The sequence below is a fragment of the Clupea harengus genome, chromosome 26, assembly GCF_900700415.2.
Source record: "Clupea harengus chromosome 26, Ch_v2.0.2, whole genome shotgun sequence".
In the NCBI taxonomy this organism is placed as follows: domain Eukaryota; kingdom Metazoa; phylum Chordata; class Actinopteri; order Clupeiformes; family Clupeidae; genus Clupea; species Clupea harengus.
Window position 1 is genome coordinate 10,452,928 of NC_045177.1, and position 21,586 is coordinate 10,474,513.

At 46.5% G+C, this 21,586-nt stretch overlaps 1 protein-coding gene across 1 annotated transcript in view; it reads right to left on the reverse strand.

The window, feature by feature from the left end:
* Positions 1–374: 374 nt before the first annotated feature.
* plppr2b (phospholipid phosphatase related 2b) overlaps positions 375–21,586 on the reverse strand; it is a 27,522-nt gene continuing 6,310 nt past the window's right edge. Inside the window, exons 2-6 of the mRNA XM_031564106.2 lie at positions 2,953–3,073; positions 2,080–2,330; positions 1,706–1,882; positions 955–1,091; positions 375–636 (exon numbers count right to left, since the gene is read on the reverse strand). Coding sequence (XP_031419966.1) covers positions 528–636; positions 955–1,091; positions 1,706–1,882; positions 2,080–2,330; positions 2,953–3,073 — 795 coding nt within the window. The 3' untranslated portion in view covers positions 375–527. The remainder of the gene's footprint in view (positions 637–954; positions 1,092–1,705; positions 1,883–2,079; positions 2,331–2,952; positions 3,074–21,586) is intronic.

The window sequence follows — 21,586 nt, forward strand, 5'->3', positions numbered from 1 at the left end:
TTAACACACTCGTCACTCACACCATCCGTCTGTCTGTCTGTCTGTCTGTGCTTCCTGGCAAACTGCCACCATCTCCCTCCTGCTCCTGGCTGTCATTCAATCCCTGCTCTAAGCCCAGCTGCCAACTGACCAAGCAGAAGCTGACCCGGAGAGCGGGCTAATGCTCTGGGTCCGAGTGTTCTCACATGCTTCAACGCAAACAACACTTCCCTGGTGTCTCTCAGTTGTGTTACGTGTGTGTGTGTTACGTGTGTGTGTGTGTGTGTGTGTGTGTGACTGAGTGTGTGTGTGTGTGTGTGTGACTGAGTGTGTGTGTGTGTGTGTGTGTGTGTGTGTGTGTGTGTGTGACTGTGTGTGTGTGTGTGTGTGTGTGACTGTGTGTGTGTGTGTGTTACGTGTTTGTGTGTTACGTGTGTGTGTGTGTGTGATGGGCGGTTCTGTCTAGACCTGAGTTGAGTAGGAGCGGAGTAGGGGGCCTCGTCCCCTGGGGTGGGCGGCGCAGAGGGGGGCGCGGTCAGAGGGCAGGTCTAGACTGCGCTGGAGATGCAGCGACGTGAGTGAAGAAGGACGTCGGGAGGGGCGGGGCATAGGGAAGGCTGATGGTCATGTGATCTCAGTATAGGGACCCCGTCGAGCCTGTGAGAAGGGAGACACAAGACAGGAGGGAGGGGTCATGGGGTTAGTGACAGTCAAGGGAACCAAGTCCATTTGAAAAGGGAATGTAGACTGATGTCAGTAACTGTGTCTGTTGTGTCATTCTTGTCTGCACTTGAGAACGCACTGGTCGCCATTAGAGACGCACCGGATTCACTTCATATGACTTCACTCACTTCACACTGAAAGAGTTTCCTGGTTTTGTTGGGATAAAGGTGAAGCTCACCTGTCTGCAGTCCCCCCCCCCCCCCCACTACCCCTTGCTCTTCCTCCCTGCCCCTTACCTGAAGGCCACTTAACTTTTCGAGTGGACTCTCCACGCGGGGCAGGGTCACGGAGGGCACGCTTAGAGTGGCCTGGGGGGGCAGGGGCCTCAGCGGGAGAGGCACCACCGCTGGCCGCCGGGTCTGCTGGAAGTTGTTGATCACACAAGTCACCTTGAAAAGCAGAGGGAGGAGTGGGAGTTGGGGTGGGGTGGGGTGGGGTGGGGGGGGGGGGTGGAGAAATGGTTAGCTTAGTAAAGACAGGCCCATGCTAACTGCAGTTCATAAAATGATGACAGTGTCTCAGTCACGGGCAAAAAGACAATTAAGAAATAAGTAGATAGATAAGCTAGATGGAGAGAAAGAGGGAGAGAGACAAAAAAAGAGCAGGATAACAGAGGGAGAGAAAATGGGGAAAGACTGATTTTCAGCAGAGCCACTGCGACCCAAGAAGCCTCTTCCGCTCATAGCTCCGTGTACTCATGCTTGACTGCACCTAGTACTGCAGCTCTTCCAGCGTGCTCGCAGTAAAGACCTGCTGCTACAGCCTTCTCTGAGCGTCGCCTCATAAATTGAACCGTTGTTTTCAACATTCTCACATTGCATATGGACACGATGGGAGAATTCATACTCTGCTAAATCTTCCATAGGACAGCATGAAACAGCTCCTTGGGAGGTTGTGTGTGAGGGCACCTATCTCCCTGTACTACTGGATCCACTCCAGACTGTGGCAATGACTCAGAATCAAAGACAGAGCGTCAGAGGGCTGGACCCTTGTTGCTTCTCACCAGGAAGGCGGCGATGGACCCTCCGGTTAGGAATCCGGCGAGCACATCTGACCAGTGGTTGCGGTACTCAGACACCCGCACCACTCCCACCAGCACGGCTAGGGAGAGAGACGTCAGGCACAGCGTCGGCTTAGTCAGCCGTGAGCCCTTGGTGTGGAACATATTTGTCACGTACATCTAGGCAAGACACACACACACACAAACAAAGAAACATGCGTATTAATACAATCATAAATGTAGAGAATTTTAAGAAGTTTGATCTTTGATATGATCAACATACCACAATCATATCACAAAACTAGTTTTATCTCATTTTATTAAATATGAAACCTGTGACATATCACCAACGTTCCCTTCCAAAAACAGGCACCCACCACTGTGTAGACAGCTGAGTACATGCTCAGGGCGGCATCTTTCGAGGGGAAGGACCGGCGGGCGTTGGCGATCACATAGGGGTTTCCCGTGCAGGCCCTGCGCTCTGTGATGTACTGCATGGGAGTCTGGCAGCCCAGGGCAGTGTAGTTGGGACGGCAGGCAGCCAGGAAGTGAGGCGTCTGGTTTCCTGTCACCACCTGGCCGGCGTTGGCAAAGATGGTGGTGGTGAAGAGACCGAAGGAGTAGACACCTGAGCAATGAAAGAGAGAGGGATGGTGACACCTGGGCAATACGGAAGAGAGAAGGGGGGGAATACGGAAGAGAGAAGGGGGAAATACGAAAGGCATCAGAAAGTATTTAAATTCTCAGAGAACACCACTTTAATGGGTGGGCAGAGTGGTATATATAAAAACATTACTGGGCAAAAAGGTTGCACTGCATTAAACTAGATTCCAGTAGATGTATTCAAATCATGCTCTACTGATAACTCAGTTATGTTCATGCCATATTATAGTGTTTCAATGATTTGTGTCAAAAAAGGCAAGATGCAGCTGGACCAGTCTTTCAAGCTGGCCTGTTGACTGGTAACATGTCAATAGAGTAAGTTGAATTCAAGTTCAATTCATGAGAGAAATGTTTTATCTAACACTATCTTCTTGATGTTTGCATATTCAATTTCCAATAACCAAGGTCCACTGAAACCCTGCATGAGATGAGAGAACTCTGGGACCTTCGTTCCTCGACTAGGACCACGGACAGAGGCACAACACCACTACCTTCACAGTAATCTGAATGACTTCAAATCCTGAATGATGGGTAAATGACGTTGACCTTTTGTTCTGTGTGTGTAGTTTGTCTCCGGCAGGACCTACCCAGGAAGCGCACGATGCGTCGCAGCAGCGGGCTGAAGAAGCAGCAGTCTGCGCTCATGATGGTCCTCTCTTGTGTGGCTGCTGACTTATTGAAGAAGCGCATCATCTCCCCGATCAGGATCTGCTCCCAAACAAAACATACAAATAAAGAAATAAATAACGGTCACCTCAGGTCAGAGGTCAGAGCGAGTGGTACATCACATCGACCGGTGCTTTCCGATTCAGGCAAGACTGCCCAATGAAACTGCAACAGGGGAAGAAAACTTAGATATAAAGGCTTTTCAAGGGCAGATGAACTCATTTGGTGTATCTGAAAATCATCTGTCAAAGAGCCACTCAAGTAAAATCGCATATCACACACCATTACACAAATCTGTGCTGTATTCTCCATCTCCATACTGCCTCTCAGTGATGAGGAGCTTTGATGCCTTCCCACTGTTGCCACTGATTCAGTAAACGGGCCAGATAATTGCCCTGCTGTCACGTCTCCTCGCCTTCTGCTTGAACATGACTTCTCCTCTGCGGCACCGCGGGAGAGCAGCACTCGAGTGGACCCCGTGTGTGCCGCCGCCCGGCACCGCGTCTCCCTGATCACAGGGCTGCCAGAGCATTACTGACAGGCCACCAGACAGGAGTTAGGCACACATGAAAAATGCATGATGCAGTTGTTAGGGGCGCAGTGGTGCAGTTGTTAGGGGCGCAGTGGTGCCGTAGCTAGGGGCACAGTGGTGCAGTTGTTAGGGGCGCAGTGGTGCAGTTGTTAGGGGCGCAGGGGCGCAGTTGTTAGGGGCGCAGTGGTGCAGTTGTTAGGGGCGCAGTGGTGCAGTTGTTAGGGGCGCAGTGGTGCAGCAGTTAGGGGCGCAGTGGTGCAGTTGTTAGGGGCGCAGTGGTGCAGCAGTTAGGGGCACAGTGGTGCAGTTGTTAGGGGCGCAGTGGTGCCGTAGTTAGGGGCGCAGTGGTGCAGTTGTTAGGGGCGCAGTGGTGCACTTGTTAGGGGCGCAGTGGTGCAGTTGTTAGGGGCGCAGTGGTGCCGTAGCTAGGGGCGCAGTGGTGCAGTGGTGCAGTTGTTAGGGGCGCAGTGGTGCAGTTGTTAGGGGCGCAGTGGTGCAGTTGTTAGGGGCACAGTGGTGCAGTTGTTAGGGGCACAGTGGTGCAGTTGTTAGGGGCGCAGTGGTGCAGTTGTTAGGGGCGCAGTGGTGCAGTTGTTAGGGGTGCAGTGGTGCCGTAGTTAGGGGCGCAGTGGTGCAGTTGTTAGGGGTGCAGTGGTGCCATAGTTAGGGGCGCAGTGGTGGCTAAATACCCGTCCTTTACCTCTGCATTCAGTTAGCACCTCAGCAGTTAGCACCTCAGTAGTTAGCACCTCAGCAGTTCAGCAGTTCAGCACCTCAGCAGTTCAGCAAGGGCAGCTGACTGCAGGCCGCGGCCTGATGCTAACTTCTGCGCTACAGCTAATGCAGGCCGATGCTAAAGGTGCCAGGGGTTTGAGAAGAATCTGCAGTGACAGCTAAAGCCCTGGGTGTACCCCATGCAGGGGGAGGGTCCCACATGGCAGTGAATGACAGGGCCAGGAGGCAGAGGGAGAGACACCCTTAGAGATTTTACATCATTGCCAATGCCAGCGCTTACAGGGATGATCTGGCATCTCATACCCTGGGCTGACTGCAGTCTCAGCAGTGATCTGCTGATCACAACACGGGGATGTGTCCTCTGATGGCATGGCTCACCTCCCCCTGACAGACAGCTGAAAATGGGAAAGACAACAGCTTGTAGTTTCTAAATGGTCTCTGGTAAGAGGGGGATTAGCAGATGCACCTAGAGGTCCCCTGTCATCTCTGTATATGCACTGGAATGAAGAGTAGCAGATGGGAATTCTGTGTAGAAAACAGTTAGCGTGTGCATTAAATTCTCCTCTAGATGCGCTAAGAATAGTTTTCATTATCGGCAGGCATTACCTGTGGTGTTTTCTAAGCAGTGTAAACTTGGAAAAAGGACATTTTTAGCAAGCCAACACAACTGTAATGACCTCTACTGGTGTTTATATTGAACAACTGGTATCGCCATTATGATTAAATACACCGTTTGATTAGATAGCCCACATACGGGTGACTTTCTTAAGCTTTGCAGTAGGCCTGCAACATAGATCCATATAGAAGTTAGTAAGATATTTTGTATAGCTATAAGGAGCCACTAATCCCAAATAGGCTACCAGAGGAATCTACAAAATGTGGAAAGATGAAAGCTTGAGGCTAAATAGTTTGGGTTAGCCCTCTAGATACCTTTGCAACAATGCTGGGTGAAAAATAGAAACAGTTCCGTTCAATTAATAAATAGTCTCCGTCTATAAAGATCAAAATTAATGAAATTAACTAATCTGAACTAATAACCCAATTTCTTAGCACAATATTATATATTAAAATATCATAGGCTAATCCTCAATCGTTACAACTTTGCTGAAGGTTAGAGGCTAAACTGCCAAGTTATTTTGCTGCGATGTTGGGAAGTTAGCGTTCATGCGATTAGTTAATTAAGTAGTTTAAGCCTAATTAAATCATAACATAAACGCCATCTGAACACATTTGGCAACACATGTTCATTAAGGCCTACAAAAAACACTTAACTTCTGTGATAGTGTTCAGTCCTCCGTAATGGCAACGAACGAAATTAAGCCTAGTAATAACGGTCACGCACTGGGGGCTTTGATGGTCAGTGACAAGACGTCAAATTGTTCTAAAAACGTGATGTGTCAAATTGTTCGATTACTATGGTTATAGTCACTATAGTTATGGAATGTTTGATGTTTGCAACCTGCAAAGTAGAACGTTTCAGAAAACCCCACTTTTGCAAAGCAATTTCAACGAGTAGACGTACAAATATTTTCTCAAAGCGACTACTGTCTCGGCACCTTTTATCACATTTGTCTGGCCAGAAAACTTCTACACAATATGCAGGACAGATCGCAGGTGATTAGTATTGATGTACTTTGACTGTTTTTAATGGTATTGAATGGTTTGCTGGTATATCCTAGCTAATTTAACGCTACGGTTTAACGCAAATGTAGCCGAAAGTCTAGTTTTTCTTTTCACAGTATATAACAGAAATCATTTTTTTCTCCATCAATATGTGTGCTGCCTTTGTATCAAACCCTTAACCTTGGTGTTTCTGGCTCCACCAGTTTAGCTGGAGCACAGCCTACTGGAGTATGCCCATCAGAAAAACGTGAAAGCAAAAAAAATCACCTGATTGATTAGGTTTTCTCTGTGTTATTAGTGATTGATTAGGTTTTCTCTGTGTATTAGTGTTTGCCCTACTGTCTGTGTGACAAGAAGAAAGCTGGCTTCTGTCTGGACAAGATGTCCTTCAACGAAAAAGTAAGGTTCCTCTATTGGATAAAAAGTTGAGAAAATCACAATATCATGGAAATGTCTTGCCCATGCTCTACCTTTCTCTCGTAGAAGATGCTCCTGAGACTGTTCCTGAAACAACAGGAGCAGGGCTCAGTGAAGTCCTACGTGACTGTGGAGGATGTCATGGAATGGTTTTTCCGTCATGAGAGGAAAATGTTCAAGGAGTGGTGAGTAATCCCGTAGGACTTCAACTGTAAAGGAGCCATTTCATTGAAAAATAAGCAAGGAAGATAACACATCTCTGCTTATTGTTTAGGTTCCCTGACTTAAAGGATACAGGAGATGACCAAACCTGTCTGGTAAGCAAGAGAAGTACATTGATGAATTTCACCCGGTAGTAATTATATTATATTATATATTATATTATAATAATAGTAATTCTATCACATTGGATGAGCAGCATTTCCAGGATGTTTGTAGGTGTTCTCTGTCATTTTTAATCCATGTTAAAATGAATGAGTGTTGTCACGTGTATATACTGCTGAATTAATATATACACATTCAAGTTTATGTAATCTTTTGTTTTCAGCTAATTATTTTTAATGAATTGTGTCATTTTAGACTTGGGAGGTAAATACTCATCTCAGGATGCAGGATATTGAGCAAGAGGTCAGGAGAGACCGGTTAGCCAGACATCTGTCTGCTGTCTCTTGTCAGGGCGATGGGCTGAAGGACTGTGAACAACATATCCCCTCAGATCCGTGAGTCCATTCGCTGATTAACTATTCGTCAGTTTGGATGTGCTGCACCTTGAGTTTGTTTTGCTATTGTTACTATTAGTTTATTTCCAGGTTAGAAAGAGGAGTGCTTTACTCAATGAATTTATCTTTTCTCCTTAACAGAAAGTCACCTGACAGTGTGACCTCAGATGACCTCAGCATGCCCCTGGTCAAGAGAATCATGAGTGACCTTGAACTCGAGCTACGATACTACCAGTGCTCCCGTCTGCACGCCCAATTGGAGGTAGTGGCAGACATCGTCACCAGACTTCTCTTCATCATGAAGACAGACCCCAAAGGCACTCCTTACAATGGCTCCTCCATGCATCTTACAAAACTGGCGATGGATATCGTCCATGCAGTGCTCGGGAACTTATCGTCTTTTTGCCTGGTCACAAACCTGCAAGCACAATACTCCCGTCCAGTGGCTGCAAGGATGACCCGCTCGATTCATAAGAAGCTTGTGAAGTGTATGTATACCCCTGATGACATGAAGGCGTTCTTGAGCACAAGCAATGGGACTCTGATGGCTGCCGTCACGGCACTCGTGTCGGTGAAAGTTGGCAAACTTTTCCAACAATCGTGGCTACAGTCTTCAGAACCACCATCCATTTTGAGGCTTTTCATGATCGCTAGCAGCCACAGGGGTTCACCCACTACTGGTGAGAAGCTGGTGATTCACAGTGAGACAGTCACTTCAGTTGTGACACTTGTGGTGTTGCAGATACACTCCGAAGAAGACCCAGAATTTGTGTTCAAACCTCATAATTGGCCACTGGTGGATCATGTTGTAAACAGACTGGCACTCTCTGGTGTGAAAGTTACCAAGAAGAAGAGCTTAGTCAACTGTTATTTCAACATGAATGAGCTCGTTTGTATGGTGAACTCCATCTGTGAACACCTTGTGACAATGTATGACAGCATGGATTCTCTCCTGGAGGCATTATCCTATAAGAACAGGATGGTATCCAGAGACATTAGCCGTATGGTATGTGGCCAACTTGAGATGGCGGGCCAAAATAGGAAAGTGGCTACACCACCAGTTGAAGTGCCACTGTGCCACGAGGTTGAAAATGTCCTATGTGGTCTAGTGGCAAGATTTATCCATATCCTTGTCCCAGTTACTATGGCAGAGAAGGAAGATCTGATCATGTGTCTTCTACTGGTGGACCAGATACGTTATTTCACTGAAGTGATTTTTTTCCAATCCCAGGAAATGCAGTCTTATGCTTGGCATCTCAAAGAACTTTCCTCAGATATGATCGATCAGCTAGGTGACATGGTTTTCAATCAATACATAGAGTCTTTCCCTCTGTATGATGTCGAGTCTCAGTTACACTCATTAGTGATGGATAAACATCAGAGCTATATGATCAGCAACATGATCATAACAACACTACTGAATTATGTGAGGTTTGCTGGGTTCGCTCTGTGTGACGCCTCACCTGCAGTGAAGCCACCTCCTGGGTTCGCTCTTCCTGACGCCTCACCTGCAGTGAAGCCACCTCCTGGGTTCGCTCTACCTGACGCCTCACCTGCAGTGAAGCCACCTCCTGGGTTTGCACCTGCAGTGAAGCCACCTCCTGGGTTCGCTCTTCCTGACGCCTCACCTGCAGTGAAGCCACCTCCTGGGTTCGCTCTACCTGACGCCTCACCTGCAGTGAAGCCACCTCCTGGGTTTGCACCTGCAGTGAAGCCACCTCCTGGGTTCGCTCTACCTGCAGTGAAGCCACCTCCTGGGTTTGCACCTGCAGTGAAGCCACTTCCTGGGTTCGCTCTACCTGCAGTGAAGCCACCTCCTGGGTTTGCTCTACCTGATGCCTCACCTGCTCTACCTGACACCTCACCTGCAGTGAAGCCACCTCCTGGGTCTGACGCCTCACCTGCAGTGAAGCCACCTCCTGGGTTTGCTCTGTGTGACGCCTCACCTGCAGTGAAGCCACCTCCTGCAGTGAAGCCACCTCCTGGGTTCGCTCTACCTGACGCCTCACCTGCAGTGAAGACACCTCCTGGGTTTGCACCTGCAGTGAAGCCACCTCCTGGGTTTGCTCTTCCTGACTGCTCTAGACCTGCAGTGAAGCCACCTCCTGGGTTTGCTCTGTGTGACGCCTCACCTGCAGTGAAGCCACCTCCTGGGTTTGCACCTGCAGTGAAGCCACCTCCTGGGTTTGCACTACCTGACTGCTCTAGACCTGAATTGTCCTCAGAACTTCCAGGTGGGGAGATGGAGGAGAAGGCTCAAGACATTGACCAAATCGATCATATCGTAAGTACCAAGCTTTTGTACTACCTAAGGTCTTTTTACATACTTAAATGTGTTGTTTAGTTTCCTTTCAATGTAATTTGTAGTATTCATATCTTTTCTCTTCGTTGGCAGTTCAGCATTGATAAATTATACAGCATTGTTGTGATTGCTTTTCCCTGTGGCAGTGCAGTGCAGCTACACATGCTGCTATGGTTGCAATTGTTGTAGATGAAAGTCCTCTTAACCTTGGTGTTTCTGGCTCCACCAGTTTACCTGGAGCACAGCCTAGCTACTGGAGTATGCCCATCAGAAAAACGTGAAAGCAAAAAAAATCACCTGATTGATTAGGGTTTCTCTGTGTTATTAGTGATTGATTAGGTTTTCTCTGTGTATTAGTGTTTGCCCTACTGTCTGTGTGACAAGAAGAAAGCTGGCTTCTGTCTGGACAAGATGTCCTTCAACGAAAAAGTAAGGTCCATCTATTGGATACAAAGTTGAGAAAATCACAATATCATGGAAATGTCTTGCCCATGCTCTACCTTTCTCTCGTAGAAGATGCTCCTGAGACTGTTCCTGAAACAACAGGAGCAGGGCTCAGTGAAGTCCTACGTGACTGTGGAGGATGTCATGGAATGGTTTTTCCGTCATGAGAGGAAAATGTTCAAGGAGTGGTGAGTAATCCCGTAGGACTTCAACTGTAAAGGAGCCATTTCATTGGAAAAATAAGCAAGGAAGATAACACATCTCTGCTTATTGTTTAGGTTCCCTGACTTAAAGGATACAGGAGATGACCAAACCTGTCTGGTAAGCAAGAGAAATAGAGTGATGAATTTCACCCGGTAGTAATTATATTATATAATATATTATATTATAATAATAGTAATTCTATCACATTGGATGAGCAGCATTGCCAGGATGTTTGTAGGTGTTCTCTGTCATTTTTAATCCATGTTAAAATGAATGAGTGTTGTCACGTGTATATACTGCTGAATTAATATATACACATTCAAGTTTCTGTAATCTTTTGTTTTCAGCTAATTATTTTTAATGAATTGTGTCATTTTAGACTTGGGAGGTAAATACTCATCTCAGGATGCAGGATATTGAGCAAGAGGTCAGGAGAGATTGGTTAGCCAGACATCTGTCTGCTGTCTCTTGTGCGGGCGATGGGCTGAAGGACTGTGAACAACATATCCTCTCGGATCCGTGAGTCCATTCGCTGATTAACTATTCGTCAGTTTGGATGTGCTGCACCTTGAGTTTGTTTTGCTATTGTTACTATTAGTTTATTTCCAGGTTAGAAAGAGGAGTGCTTTACTCAATGAATGTATCTTTTCTCCTTAACAGAAAGTCACCAGATGACCTCAGCATGCCCCTGGTCAAGAGAATCATGAGTGACCTTGAACTCGAGCTACGATACTACCAGTGCTCCCGTCTGCACGCCCAATTGGAGGTAGTGGCAGACATCGTCACCAGACTTCTCTTCATCATGAAGACAGACCCCAAAGGCACTCCTTACAATGGCTCCTCCATGCATCTTACAAAACTGGCGATGGATATCGTCCATGCAGTGCTTGGGAACTTATCGTCTTTTTGCCTGGTCACAAACCTGCAAGCACAATACTCCCGTCCAGTGGCTGCGAGGATGACCCGCTCGATTCATAAGAAGCTTGTGAAGTGTATGTATACCCCTGATGACATGAAGGCGTTCTTGAGCACAAGCAATGGGACTCTGATGGCTGCCATCACGGCACTCGTGTCGGTGAAAGTTGGCAAACTTTTTCAACAATCTTGGCTACAGTCTTCAGAACCACCATCCATTTTGAGGCTTTTCATGATCGCTAGCAGCCACAGGGGTTCACCCACTACTGGTGAGAAGCTGGTGATTCACAGTGAGACAGTCACTTCAGTTGTGACACTTGTGGTGTTGCAGATACACTCCGAAGAAGACCCAGAATTTGTGTTCAAACCTCATAATTGGCCACTGGTGGATCATGTTGTAAACAGACTGGCACTCTCTGGTGTGAAAGTTACCAAGAAGAAGAGCTTAGTCAACTGTTATTTCAACATGAATGAGCTCGTTTGTATGGTGAACTCCATCTGTGAACACCTTTTGACAATGTATGACAGCATGGATTCTCTCCTGGAGGCATTATCCTATAAGAACAGGATGGTATCCAGAGACATTAGCCGTATGGTGTGTGGCCAACTTGAGATGGCGGGCCAAAATAGGAAAGTGGCTACACCACCAGTTGAAGTGCCACTGTGCCACGAGGTTGAAAATGTCCTATGTGGTCTAGTGGCAAGATTTATCCATATCCTTGTCCCAGTTACTATGGCAGAGAAGGAAGATCTGATCATGTGTCTTCTACTGGTGGACCAGATACGTTATTTCACTGAAGTGATTTTTTTCCAATCCCAGGAAATGCAGTCTTATGCTTGTCATCTCAAAGAACTTTCCTCAGATATGATCGATCAGCTAGGTGACATGGTTTTCAATCAATACGTCGAGTCCTTCCCTCTGTATGATGTCGAGTCTCAGTTACACTCATTAGTGATGGATAAAAATCAGAGCTATATGATCAGCAACATGATCATAACCACACTACTGAATTATGTGAAACTACTTTGGAATGTATCTCATAAGGGACACGAGGAGACGCCCACCTCAGGTGCACTACAGCCACCTCCTGGGTTTGCTCTACCTGACGCCTCACCTGCAGTGAAGCCACCTCCTGGGTTTGCACCTGCAGTGAAGCCACCTCCTGGGTTTGCTCTACCTGACGCCTCACCTGCAGTGAAGCCACCTCCTGGGTTTGCACTACCTGACGCCTCACCTGCAGTGAAGCCACCTCCTGGGTTTGCACCTGCAGTGAAGACACCTCCTGGGTTTGCTCTGTGTGACGCCTCACCTGCAGTGAAGCCACCTCCTGGGTTTGCACCTGCAGTGAAGCCACCTCCTGGGTTTGCTCTACCTGACGCCTCACCTGCAGTGAAGCCACCTCCTGGGTTTGCTCTGTGTGACGCCTCACCTGCAGTGAAGCCACCTCCTGGGTTTGCTCTACCTGACGCCTCACCTGCAGTGAAGCCACCTCCTGGGTTTGCTCTACCTGACGCCTCACCTGCAGTGAAGCCACCTCCTGGGTTTGCTCTACCTGACGCCTCACCTGCAGTGAAGCCACCTCCTGGGTTTGCACCTGCAGTGAAGCCACCTCCTGGGTTTGCACCTGCAGTGAAGACACCTCCTGGGTTTGCTCTACCTGACGCCTCACCTGCAGTGAAGCCACCTCCTGGGTTTGCACCTGCAGTGAAGCCACCTCCTGGGTTTGCTCTACCTGACGCCTCACCTGCAGTGAAGCCACCTCCTGGGTTTGCACTACCTGACGCCTCACCTGCAGTGAAGCCACCTCCTGGGTTTGCACCTGCAGTGAAGCCACCTCCTGGGTTTGCACCTGCAGTGAAGCCACCTCCTGGGTTCGCTCTGTGTGACGCCTCACCTGCAGTGAAGCCACCTCCTGGGTTTGCTCTACCTGACGCCTCACCTGCAGTGAAGCCACCTCCTGGGTTTGCTCTACCTGACGCCTCACCTGCAGTGAAGCCACCTCCTGGGTTTGCACCTGCAGTGAAGCCACCTCCTGGGTTCGCTCTGTGTGACGCCTCACCTGCAGTGAAGCCACCTCCTGGGTTTGCTCTACCTGACGCCTCACCTGCAGTGAAGCCACCTCCTGCAGTGAAGCCACCTCCTGGGTTTGCTCTACCTGACGCCTCACCTGCAGTGAAGCCACCTCCTGGGTTTGCTCTGTGTGATGCCTCACCTGCAGTGAAGCCACCTCCTGGGTTTGCTCTACCTGACGCCTCACCTGCAGTGAAGCCACCTCCTGGGTTTGCACTACCTGAAGCCTCACCTGCAGTGAAGCCACCTCCTGGGTTTGCTCTACCTGCAGTGAAGCCACCTCCTGTGTTCGCTCTACCTGACGCCTCACCTGCAGTGAAGCCACCTCCTGGGTTTGCACTACCTGAAGCCTCACCTGCAGTGAAGCCACCTCCTGGGTTTGCACCTGCAGTGAAGCCACCTCCTGGGTTTGCTCTACCTGACGCCTCACCTGCAGTGAAGCCACCTCCTGGGTTTGCACTACCTGACGCCTCACCTGCAGTGAAGCCACCTCCTGGGTTTGCACCTGCAGTGAAGCCACCTCCTGGGTTTGCACCTGCAGTGAAGCCACCTCCTGGGTTCGCTCTGTGTGACGCCTCACCTGCAGTGAAGCCACCTCCTGGGTTTGCTCTACCTGACGCCTCACCTGCAGTGAAGCCACCTCCTGGGTTTGCTCTACCTGACGCCTCACCTGCAGTGAAGCCACCTCCTGGGTTTGCACCTGCAGTGAAGCCACCTCCTGGGTTCGCTCTGTGTGACGCCTCACCTGCAGTGAAGCCACCTCCTGGGTTTGCTCTACCTGACGCCTCACCTGCAGTGAAGCCACCTCCTGCAGTGAAGCCACCTCCTGGGTTTGCTCTACCTGACGCCTCACCTGCAGTGAAGCCACCTCCTGGGTTTGCTCTGTGTGATGCCTCACCTGCAGTGAAGCCACCTCCTGGGTTTGCTCTACCTGACGCCTCACCTGCAGTGAAGCCACCTCCTGGGTTTGCACTACCTGAAGCCTCACCTGCAGTGAAGCCACCTCCTGGGTTTGCTCTACCTGCAGTGAAGCCACCTCCTGTGTTCGCTCTACCTGACGCCTCACCTGCAGTGAAGCCACCTCCTGGGTTTGCACTACCTGAAGCCTCACCTGCAGTGAAGCCACCTCCTGGGTTTGCACCTGCAGTGAAGCCACCTCCTGGGTTTGCTCTACCTGACGCCTCACTTGCAGTGAAGACACCTCCTGGGTTCGCTCTGTGTGACGCCTCACCTGCAGTGAAGCCACCTCCTGGGTTTGCTCTACCTGACGCCTCACCTGCAGTGAAGCCACCTCCTGGGTTTGCTCTACCTGACTGCTCTAGACCTGAATTGTCCTCAGAACTTCCAGGTGGGGAGATGGAGGAGAAGGCTCAATACATTGACCAAATCGATCATATGGTAAGTACCAAGATTTTGTACTACCTAAGGTCTTTTAACATACTTAAATGTGTTGTTTAGTTTCCTTTCAATGTAATTTGTAATATTCATATCTTTTCTCTTCGTTGGCAGTTTAGCATTGATAAATTACACAGCATTGTTGTGATTGCTTTTCCCTGTGGCAGTGCAGTGCAGCTACACATGCTGCTATGGTTGCAATTGTTGTAGATAAAAGTCCTCTTAAAAAAAAAAAAAAAAAAACATACCTCGATTTCATTCTTGTTTTCAGTGTGTCCAAGACATTGCACTGACAGTAACATCTAACAGTTCAAAGGATGACCTGAATGAAGCACATCTCCCATCTGGTGAGTTGCACGCGTCCATATCACATCATTGTACTGCTTGTCTTGTACATACATTATCAGTGATTAAAACTCTGCAACTACTACTTGTTTCAGAGCGAGTCAAGCCCACCAAGAAAAAGGGACTGAAAGGCTTTCTGCAGAGAATGAGGAAGGCACTGAGTTGTTGGGAGCCCTCCAGTGACACAGGAAGACGGGAGACGGAGCTATCTAGAAATAACTAAAAAAAAAAAAAAAAATCTAAAAAAAACTCTTAAAAAAAAAACACTAAAAAAAAAATAGATATTGCCTTAACATCAATTGAATATTCTATTATTTTTATTGTTATTATTTGTGTTTACCTAATAATCAATTTTTGAATAAAATTATTTTATTACAGTAAACTGTGTTTGCCATGTCATGCCGAACTCACTTGCAAGGCACTGGGAAGGTGGAGTCAGGCCATTAAGATACATTAAGATACTCGTATGAACAAAATCTCCTTGAAATGGTCATGAAAAGCATTTTCTTTTCCTCAAATAAACGGTTGGATGGATAAGCCAAGCAGTGGTCAGCCCTTAGCTGGATGTGAACTGGACTTATAAAATGAGAGAGAAGGAGGAAGCCACTGCAAAGGAGTAATATAGTGAAAGTCAATTATATTACCAGTGGGAGCCCTGCTATGAATTGCATACTTGTGGAAAACATGTTTTTTTTTTTTTTTTTTAAACTAAATATAAATAAGGGTCCAGGCACACAGCCAAACTCACAGATGCATTATGTGACAGACTGAGCGTCGGGTTACCGTCTATATGTGGGTATGGCCAAAAGCTCAGAGTCAGAGTGAGGGTTCAAAGTCATATGGGTTTATTAACTTTTGAAAAAGATCAACAAAGAAAGTCCAACACAAAAAAGGTAGATTAGGGAACCCAACTTCATAAATACAACACAGCATTAACAAAAATAAAGAAAAGTCCAAATTCAAAGTCTCTAGAAAAAACCTGCTAAGTCCCTAAAGAACCGAGGACACCAACCAGCAGTCTCAAGGTCCACACACATGCCAATACCTGACAAGACTCTCCCTAGACAGGGCAAGTCAACATATATAGAGAGGTGGCCAGCACCATTTATAAAAAAAAGGTATACACAAAAATCAATTAGTACACAGATCACAAGACAAACCCTCAAATACGGTATTCTCTGTGTGCTAAACATATAACTGTAATAATAACCATCTGATATATCCCATTCCCAAGCCTGAATGAATGAAACAGAGTTTGTGCACCAACCCGCTTCACTCAAAAAAATAAATTCAACTTTGTTGAAGTTCGTTTAATCCGGTATGTGGATGTTTGTGTGTGTATGTGCGCTTGTATGCAAGTGCAATGTGTAGTGGTCGTAGTTGTGGGGCAGAGGAGCGTTTTTCATGTGTGGTCGACCACGACCGTCACACTTAAGATGCAGAAAACTATGGTATGCCCAATTAATTTCTGAGCCATTTAACACATCCTGTACACCCTGTATTCCAATAAGAATGTCATGAGAATGCACTGAGAAATCTCAGCCTATTTACCCATCATATAAATAAATACCATCGCAGACATAGTTTTCTGCTTCAATTATCTGCTTATCCTTATAATGGTAACCTTATGAGCACACTGTATACCTACTAAGCTGTTGTACATCAAATTTGGTATCCATTATCAATCTTGTATATCATCTATATACCATCTTGCATGAAATCATATATGTAAATATATATATATATGTATTTGTATATATCAGCATACAATATAACATCATATGCTAATACCTTCAAGAAGCTTTTGAAGACCCAACTCTTCAGAGAGCACCTCCCCTCCTAACTGGCACCTGACTAGCGCTTAACTTGCTTCAGCAGTTACATTCCTTGCACTTCTTTTTTTTCCTCTTTTCTAGGTTGTTGTTTTTTCTAATTCTCATGTAAAGTAGTATTTATGTTACAACCATGCGCTTTTTATTGCTCTTAGCTTGACTGTTCTCTCCCTTGTACGTTGCTTTGGACAAAAGCGTCTGCTAAATGACTAAATGTAAATGTAAATGTAATATGTTTATCCTGATGCGAGTATGAATTAATCTGCTTGCTCTGATTCTCTCTTCTCCTCTCATCCCTTCCTTTTTCTCACTCTCTGGGCTCTGGTAAAGTGCCCAGAGATCATTTAAATTGGTCTTGGGGCTATATCATTATTATTTTTTTTGAAAATTGAATTGAGAGTGAAAGAAAGAAAAAAACAAGACGTGTGCTGTAATGAAGGCTCTCAGCTTCTCAGCTGGCAGAAGATTGTGACTGTTCACCTCTCCTGTGCTGTGGCCTACAGGGTTTGTGCTAAAAGCTTTCACTTGAGTTGAGAAAAAAAGGTAGACGGAAGCTATGTAATGGGACTGATCAGTGGGACTGGGCCTCTCTCATTCTACCAGAGTGTGGCTCTCTCTAACCCTCCACTGCATCACACGCACAGATACGCTGCAATTCAAACTTCTTCTCTGGGTAAAAATAGAGAAACCAAAGTGAGTATGGGTTTGGCGGTGGGAGACGGAGTGAATTCGGTAGAGCTTACTGTGCGACAAAGTGCAATTCGTAGTCCGGGCTTTGGTAAGTGGTGTGGCTGAGAGTCTCTCTTATGGTGTTGAGTGGTGGAACTGCATGCTAAGATGCGTATGAATTATTCACCGGAAACCCTCGACACATGGAGGCCCAAGTGAGTGGCTTTTTTAAACGGCTTTTAAATCACACACATCATCTCGCACACTCGCAGCTCCCACACACTCTCTGGAGTCTTACTACTTCTAGAGTTTGTGTGAAGGCCTGCTTATGCTCACCGATAACACACACACACACACACACACACACACACATACGGAGTATACCCTCACACAAGCTTCCCACAGAACTTAATATAACTCCCACATTATTTTTCTGCTCTCTCACGCGGTCACACCACACTTGCTGTTTCACACACTTCCCATTCTCAGAGTCCTCAGTGGAGACTCACTAATGATCCATAAGCTCCAAGGAATCTGTTCAGATATTCAGATTTTCTCAGATGTCCTCCCAAATCACACTCCAAGTTACCATTGCAACCGCTGCGGAGGATAAAACATGATTTTTTTCCTGAAGTGTACTTCATATACTTCATGTACTTCAAATATCTCCCTCCAAAAATAGTACTGATACTTGATCCATTAAATGTTGACTTCCTTCCTGAATCTTAAAATCTTAAAAAGGAAACGTCAGAGAAGAGGTTTGGTTAGTCTCTAGGAATTGGACTTTGACATTGAGATTGCTCCACTTTAGGTTTCCACAGTGTCAAGGGTTGGGATTTCTCCATCAATTAAACCATCACTAATGTGTCTGTGTGTTTTTCATTTTTCAATGGTCCTCTCTCTGAACCCTCTGTGCTGCTTACATATTGGGTAAAGGCCAGGTGTCTGTAGAGTGGTGAGATAACCATCTCCTTCCACCTGCCTGGACACTGGATCTGAACACACAATAAGGTTAGACATCTACTGAGCCATGGCCTCCACTGGATCTGGGGCGACAGTGGTACAGGAGGTAAAGAAAGTCGTTTAGTAATCAGAAGGTTGCTAGTTCGATTCCCTGTCGAAGTGTCCTTGAGCAAGACACTGAACCCCTAATTGCTCCTGATGTGCAGTGTGCCATCAGTGTAAATGTAAAATGTGTATACATTGTAAGTCGCACATATGTAAGTCGCTTTGGATAAAAGCGTCTGCTAAATGACTAAATTACTAAATGTAAATGGATCTGAACAAGGTTAGACATCTACTGAACCAAAGCTCCCACAGAACGCTCAGTGGCCTCAGGCAAGCCCCTTGACATTTTAAAGATAAACATATCAGGAGGTTCTTCTGGACTAGCGCTAATGTTGAGATGGGCAAGACAATGGAAGTACCCCTTCTCATGCTGTAGCCAGATCTCTGCTATGCCAGACCTCAGAGCTCCGGGGACCAGGGATGTACCCGAATACAACTAATATTCATAATATTATATTGTGCTTTCGTTGTGACATGGCATGTGTTGTACACTACTTCTGGTTTGAGTGTGATTGATGAATAAAAATGTGCCCGTACTGGTATTCTGTGGTTTAGCCTACTACAGATTCCGTTTCAATGCAAACAAATAAGAGAAGATTGCACTGGCTTGGTCATTGAGTACGCTACCGCTGTGATACCAGGTGTCTGTCATTGGCCTGTCATTGAGTTCAGCTGTAGGCCATGAGTGAAAGTTGTGCCCGCTCACTGTTGCTGAACCCCATTCGAAAACAATTTCCTGGCTACGCTACTGGTATGAGGATGTGGAAATGTATTTCATAATGAATTATATGCCATCAATTTGATGCTTAGGCACGACAATTGCAATGCCAATGAATATTTGGTTAGAAAATACAACACTTTCCTGTTGTAAAGTGACTCATATAAACCATGTCTTCTATCCGAACACAGATACAAACACAGATGATTTTGTTGGTTGGAAAGACAGAGATGCTGTCTTTCTCTCAGATGCTGTCTCTCTCTCAGATGCTGTCTCTCTCTCAGATGCCGATACAAATAATGACATGTCTCTACACCTCTACAGGGCACCTCCACACAACTTCTCAACTGATCAATCAGTGCTTTTGAACTTCAAAAGGACAATCTCCCAGATATGGTTCTATTAGATGGTGCTACCCAGTCCCCTTTGATAGGCAAGGCAGAATATAAACATAAAGCTATTTAATTATTTGTTTAGCTTGGCAGGAAGTCTTCCCCAAGACAACTTATTAGAAGGCTCTACAAGAAATACTGTGGAATAAAAGGAATTCAGAGTTTCTCATTTGACACACAGAACTCCACTTAATAGGAAGTCGCAGCGTAGGATGAGAACAAATAAGACATTTCTTACAGAGGGATCACTGACACTTGTTAGAACTGAACTGTGCAAATGACTTATTGATGGCCTGGCTCTTTCATGACAGGAAAGCGGGAAATCACACAGTTGTAGTGAGGAAGGGAGATGGGGTAATCTAAAAGGATAAGAGAGGGGGCAGGAAGAAGAGAAAGTAAGTGTGTGTGTGTGTGTGTGTGTGTGTGTGTGTGTGTGTGTGTGTGTGTGTGTGTGTGTGTGTGTGTGTGTGTGTGTGTGTGTGTGTGTGTGTGTGTGTGTGTGTGTATGTGAGTGTGAGTGTGTGTGTGTGTGTGTGTGTGTGTGTGTGTGTGTATGTGTGTATGTGAGTGTGTGTGTGTGTGTGAGTGTGGATGGGTGTGAGTGTTTGTGTATGTGTGTGTGAGTGTGAGTGTGTGTGAGTGTGTGTGTGTGTGTGTGAGTGTGTGTGAGAGAGAGAGAGAGAGAGAGAGAGAGAGAGAGAGAGAGATGACAATGATGGATGTCGACTGTCTCTAACAGTGCGAGATGCACACTATGGAACAGCTTTGAAGTCAGAAGTGCTCAAAACTAGAGGCAGTGTCTTCAAATCACAAAGCACCAAACTAGAGCACAAAAAGGCTTTCAGACATTTACCAGCCCAGTGTTGTGAAAGGTGTACCCACTCCCATTCACACAGACTGAAGGAGCACACTGTTGTAAAAGGTAACCCAGTCCCATTCACACAGACTGAAGGAGTCAGGTGACGTGTCAAACAGCTCACACACAGAAGAAAAGCAATAACAAGCATCTATATTTGAGATGTAGGAAAGACTGTCCAGACGACACTGACGACAGAATTAGGAATGCTTTATTCATCTATTCACTGGCAGAAAAATGGACAAATATGGAGATTATACATTGTCACCTTTTACGTGATATGATTTTTTGCGATATGATTTCATTCTGTAATTCAGGTGGAACATAAAAGCAGTGAATTATTATTATTTGTCTTTGGGGTTCTGCACCTTACTCAGATTCGATATGTGTATCGCCACCGGCTGCCACCTTCTTCCATGACAGTGCCACACTCCACACTCTCACATAGACACCCTCCGTTGGCGCTATCTGCCTTTAGTACAAAAGGGGTGACATTCTTTCAACAAATGTAAAGTTCTTTATTTAATACAAAATTATTGAACGTGCCACAGCGTAAAGCACTGGGTGTATAATTGAATAGCTGCCATATCTAGGAAAATATGTCTTTTCATGTACGTGTTATAGCCTTTGGCATTATTCACAATGTCTCTGAGTTCATCAAACATTTAAATAAGTCCTTTGCGTGTGTGCTCACACAGAGGAACTGGTAACTGAAGGAAATCTGTAAATGTTTAATGGAACGTTGGGAAACAATGACATGGTCACTAAAAATAAAACCCAAACAGAACTGAGGAAACTCGATTTTAGAGCTAGAGACAGAGGAATGATAAACGACCACAGAGGACAAACCAAACCAACTATAATACAACTATAATACAACTATAATGGAACTCTTGCACTAGCATCGCTTCCCTATGCTCTTGCGGTGGGGGAGATTCATCAGTTGCATAGCCTTGTATGCGTTTCTTGAGGCATTTTGGAAGTACACCTGTACGTGCACACACACAGACACAGGCACAGACACAGAGACAGACACACACACACAAATACACACACACGCAAACGCGTGCACGCTGGCACGCACACACACACACACACACACACACACACACACGTGGAGGAACAGCACAGCTGGCTCTGCTAAAGCCCTTGTGGGTGACCGGCTGGCTGCTGGGTCTGTGGGCTGCTCCCTCGCGGGGCCCCGGGGGCTCAGGGGACAGCTGGCACGGGGCTGGATGACACCACAATGACAGGGCATTACCATGACAACAAACAAGCTGTGACCGGCCCTCCCTCACCTCCAAGCCTGCTGTTTCCT